The sequence below is a fragment of the Nanorana parkeri genome, unplaced genomic scaffold, assembly GCF_000935625.1.
Source record: "Nanorana parkeri isolate BGI_ZX_2015 unplaced genomic scaffold, ASM93562v1 scaffold987, whole genome shotgun sequence".
In the NCBI taxonomy this organism is placed as follows: Eukaryota; Metazoa; Chordata; class Amphibia; order Anura; family Dicroglossidae; genus Nanorana; species Nanorana parkeri.
In genome coordinates this window covers 415068-420345 of record NW_017307255.1, presented here as the reverse complement: position 1 = coordinate 420345, position 5278 = coordinate 415068, and the positions used below count along the sequence as shown (strand labels likewise).

Below are 5278 nucleotides of genomic sequence, written 5' to 3'. Positions count from 1 at the left end.
GAGAGAGAGAGAGAGAGAGAGAGAGAGAGTAGAGAGAGAGATAGAGTTTAAAAAAATAACCCACCCACCTGGGTGTCAAAAACACGCCCCTGCCCTAAGCATACACAAAAAACATTGTGCTACCATGGTACCACTCAGAAACAGAATGTAGACACAGCTATAGTCTTAGCTTAATTATGACTAAACTTGATATATAGCCTGTATTTAATAACAAGGCTTTATTAAGGTTGATCTACAGTAACTCACAGAATCCATTTAGAAATCATCTGTCACTAGACTGATTTAACGAAGTTGCTGGTCGCTAATATCTGATTAGTTGTTGGAGGTTTATTGCTATGGAATATAATTAAAGGTCATAGTTCATTATTGTACACCGACTGCATGCAGAATACAAAGTAATTACTTGCAGCACTGAATCTAATGTATGTCACATATGCTGTGGAAGAGATGACCTAGTAATGCTAATCCACTATTCTATAGACAATGCTGAGCTAGGCCAGCAGACATATATCCATTAAGAGGCCTAAACCACTATTATGCATTGTTTTATATAGAGGCAGATTAAAGAGTGTTTTCCAAACAATAGCACCTTTACTCTTGCTATCCTTCACTTTCATATAATACCACTGCATTTTGCAAGATGGCTACACTGTATTGCTGCTCAATCTAAAGTGACTTTATAACTATGAGATTGGATAGATCCATTCATTATAGGTCACACAGGGGACATTATATGTTAACCATATTCATGGGCATTCTGGCACACTTGTAACTCACGAATCAGACTTGATTCTATATAAGCCACATAGCTGCAATTTCAGAATTCAGACGTCATATTCTGAATGAACATTATGCTTACATTTAAATAGCTATAGATATATACCTATAACTAGCATCTTTTTCAAGAGTTGCCCTTAATAACCATTGGGCAATTTTGGTAAGATGACTGGAATCCTTATAGATTTTAAAGAATCTATAGGGAATCAATAGAATTTCAAGAAGAAAAACCATTGAAGAGGTTAATTACTCGGTTCCCCTCCCCTATTGCGCAGTAGCTCCATGTCAGTGATTCCACCTCCTTTGTGATGCAAGGCTGATATATCCTATTGATCAATATTTGGCACTTGTATATGGCAATAATTCTTGCAGTGTCATTCTCGGCAAACTCTGCTATTGATCTATGTAATGCGTTTATGCTCCAGCACACAAAACAGCACATAACACAAAAAGGGGTGCCAATGTCGTGCTCACTAATCAGCCTCTAAAATTTGTTCTTTCATCAAGAGGTTTATTCATAACAAATGTTGTAATCACTCACAATTCTGCTTCTTGAAATGAGGACAAGGGACACATGACACTGGTAAGTAGCTTAAAGAGGATTTTCTTTCTCTTTACTAATATCTCCAGGCCTCCTAATGCTGTAGAACCATACTAAAATCTCCATAAGTGATTGTTGACTTTTATTATTTAGAAAATATTTTCTTGTTCAAGAATAAGTAGACATAAAAAAAGAATGTACTATAGTTGTAAAGCAACTGCATAAATAGTGTATTTTACATAAATCAAGCACCGGCTGCAGTGCGTATTCATAGCTCATAGCAAAAAGCCCAGTGTTAAATGCGCTTCGATCTGGTAAGGTTGGCCCATAGGAGCTATCATGGTCAGTGCTGCAACATGGTCTGACTGCAGATGCAAATATTTTGTGGAATTCCCTCTTTTACTAATACTTATGGGTCACTAGTCTAGGCACTGGAGAGAGCATAGTGAGCAACATACTGTACATATGAACACAATGCTCCCTATTGAGCCCTAAGTCATTGTCTCTGTATCCTCTTACTAAAAGCAGTTTATTTAGAGTGGGATTTTTGTATTGTTTGAACAGTTTATGTGCAACTAAATAATTTTAGATTGGGTATGGTATGAATTATGACAGAGAACCTCCAAAGGCATGTAAACATTGGCTTGTATGAAAATGTCATCTTGACCTGCACAACCCACCAAGGCCTACAGAAAGCTTAGCTGACAAAGACAACAACCCCCAAAACCTTTAGCATACAGTCATTCTAGCCATACAAAAAAGTTTGATGCTGTGAGTACAGGATAAAAGGGAATTCTGTATTTTGTATGGATAAAATAACTTTGACCAAAAAAGGTATATATATATGCAGCAACGAGTACTTGTATGGAAGATTATTCACAGGACTAGTCAGCATTATCATAAATCTGTAGCTTGCTGAAAACCTAACAGTGATATCTAAAGAATACCTGAACAGCTAAAAGAATGAAGTAATTGGACTATCATTACAGCTAATGAATACTGTCTTCATGGTGTTTGGGTAAAAGCCACATTTTAGTTTAATAGCATTATATGATGTACAAGGAATTATGATAATTGAGAATGACTAGCACTACGCCTATCACAAATAGCTGCATACAATGTTAAAAGTAATAATAGCTCCTATGTTTTCAGTTCAGTAGAGTTTTCAGCCATGCAGCACTGTGACTGTAATCATACCCAGCAGAGCCCCTGAGGAATTGTCTGTTGAGACAAAAACCAGTCGGGTTTTTATTAGCTCTTTTGTACCGGTGTTTTATAAGAATATTATTAAAGAACATTTTATTATTTTATATTTCTGGTGTTCCTGTTGTGTTACAAGTACAAATTAAATATTAAATATTACAAAGTAAACTCTCAAACTGTTTTTCAATATTGAATCCAGATCCAACAAATAAACATTGCCCCGCAAAGCATTGCTTTACATTTTTGCCCAAACAGTTACAATCATCAGGATTCTGAACAGCTGCTTCCAAGTCTCTCAGCTCAGCTTCCCTGAACTTCCTGTCCAATACAAGAGCACAAAGGACAGTGCAGACTGTTCAGCTGCTAGCTTGGAGAAGGGAGGAAAGGGGGCTAGGGGGAGGGAAATAGCTTGATTTGCTGTGCCTGTATGTTTGTGGAGACACACACTGCTTATTAGCGCACAAAAGGGTGACTACATAGCAATTAGAAAGTAGGCACTCAGGAAGTCAGGACCAGTGCTTAGGAGACCAGCTGATTCTGAGGGAAACTAAAACTTTTAAACATCGGGAAGCCGCATCCATTGTAAGTGATTTGGAAATAGCTTACAATCCTTTTGCCTTTAATATCACTTTAAGTGTAGTAAATAGAGATGATTTTAGCTGTACATCTAAAAGGCTTAAAGAGCTTTTCAGGCAACAAGTGAAACTAACCAGTAAGCTACCTATGCTAGCAATGCAACTGTTTTCAAATCAAAATTGTAGGAGACCCACCCTCTCTGTTTGTCCTGATGACCATTATTACTGAGATAGAAGGTAATGGAAAATGTTACATCTGTCACTGGAACAGGAGGTGAGGGGTTAATCTTCCAAATGGGACACTTTTTCCAGCAACAACTATCTAAGAGAGGATTTTCCTCACTTTTCAGAGGTTTCCTCTCCATTCCCGTTGTGTCTCTGGGGTAGGAAGGGGCAGGCAATGGGCACAGATGGTAAAACATACATTGACAGGGGTTTTATGTTTTATGCTATTTTGTTTTGGTTTTTAATTAACAAGCTTTGCTGCTTTCAGTAACCTTTGTTAATGAATCAAGCAAGTACTAAAACAGAGCTTCTACAAATATTCATTCAATATTTCTCAGGTGTCTTTCTCTAGTAAATCTATCATTTTTATTCAAGTAAGCATGTGTTATAATAAAAAAGTAATAGGAAAGGTAAGCCAATTAGGACATGATAAAATGGAAGAGCAGACGTTCATGAGAACCATATTGCCTTAATGCATTTAGTGTTCATAATTAACATATCCCTTTGAATATCTAATAAAAGCATCATGCAACAATACTATAAAAGTGATGGGTGACAGCCTTCTCGGTTAATATTAAGTTTATAAACCATGCATAATACACTTTACCGTACTAACAACTGCAGTACATTGGCGAACCATAAAGTAATTGATATATTCATTTTTATATTTTCATTTTTTCTGCAGTTCTTTTATGATCTCAAAGCAACCTGCCTCTACCATCTCTACACAGCAACATTTGTGATATCTATAATGTGATACTCGGTCTGTTCCCATTGTCACATTTGTCTTCCTTCTGTAACAAAACATTAAAATGGAATCGGCACATTGACAATAATGTGAAATGAGAGCCAATTTTTTGTTAACAGGGGCAGACATGATAACAAAATATTTCCCACATTTTTACACAGACAATTATGTTTTAATGTACCTGAAATATAAAATATTGCAATAAAACCCATCTGTAATTAACATACCTAACTACGTATAGCACCTACCACAAGCACAAATGTATTACATCTTTGTTTTATCCCTAATTTCTACAGTGCAGAATATCCTGACCTCCGAAAACACAACAACTGTATGGCAAGCAACCTGACGCCTGCCATTTATGCCAAGCTCTGTGACAAGACCACTCCAAATGGCTTCACCATTGATCAATGCATCCAGACTGGAGTAGATAACCCAGGACATCCCTTCATTAAGACTGTGGGCATGGTGGCAGGAGATGAAGAATGCTATGAGGTGAAAAAGTATTTGAGTTTTCCATTGATTAGTGCTCCATCCTTTTCCAACTTTTCCAATCTGACTGGTATAATTGTCCTAAGTGGGAGGATTAGTAAAGTACAAATGTAAAAAGCAAGAAATACAGCCTACAAAATGGCAGAGGAACCAAGGTCAGAGATGCAACCAGGACCAGTGACCACTGCCAGAGAGAAAGCCCTGGCGAAGGATCTCCTTAATAAGTGGATTCCTATTAGGATTGGGGGATGGGGTTGGAATGTGCATTGAGGGAGTCCTGTGTACACCCTAAGCCTGCATTAGCTATCATCATTATTTACAGCCTAGATATACAGAAATAAGATTTTTAACATCTTAGAGATGCCCTGATCTTCTGTGCATTGCAACATCACACTGTATATATGGGCAAATTTCTGTCTTTTTATGTCCTGAATCCTAGCAATCCTGGATTAGTGTCATTTCTTTCCCTGGTGAAGTGGGAGACCTAAAATTTAGCAACCCTGAGAAAGCCAGAAGGCACCACAGAGTCTCCTAGTTGAGAATGCAGGTATAGATGTACTTATACTAACGACCATGGTCACAAATATGATGTTGGGAGCCCTGACCCCCAGCTAGCCATATAGTTGAGATGGTAGTTTGTAGATCATTCCATACATATGGTGGTTTCTGCAGACAGTAACACCCCCCCCCCCCCTTTCCCACCAAACTGACGACCTG

General features: G+C 37.7%; 1 protein-coding gene across 1 annotated transcript in view; it reads left to right on the top strand.

Annotated features, from left to right (window-relative positions):
- CKMT1A (creatine kinase, mitochondrial 1A) overlaps nt 1–5278 on the top strand; it is a 22987-nt gene that overhangs the window by 4567 nt on the left and 13142 nt on the right. The window contains exon 2 of the mRNA XM_018566908.1: nt 4366–4564. Coding sequence (XP_018422410.1) covers nt 4366–4564 — 199 coding nt within the window. The remainder of the gene's footprint in view (nt 1–4365; nt 4565–5278) is intronic.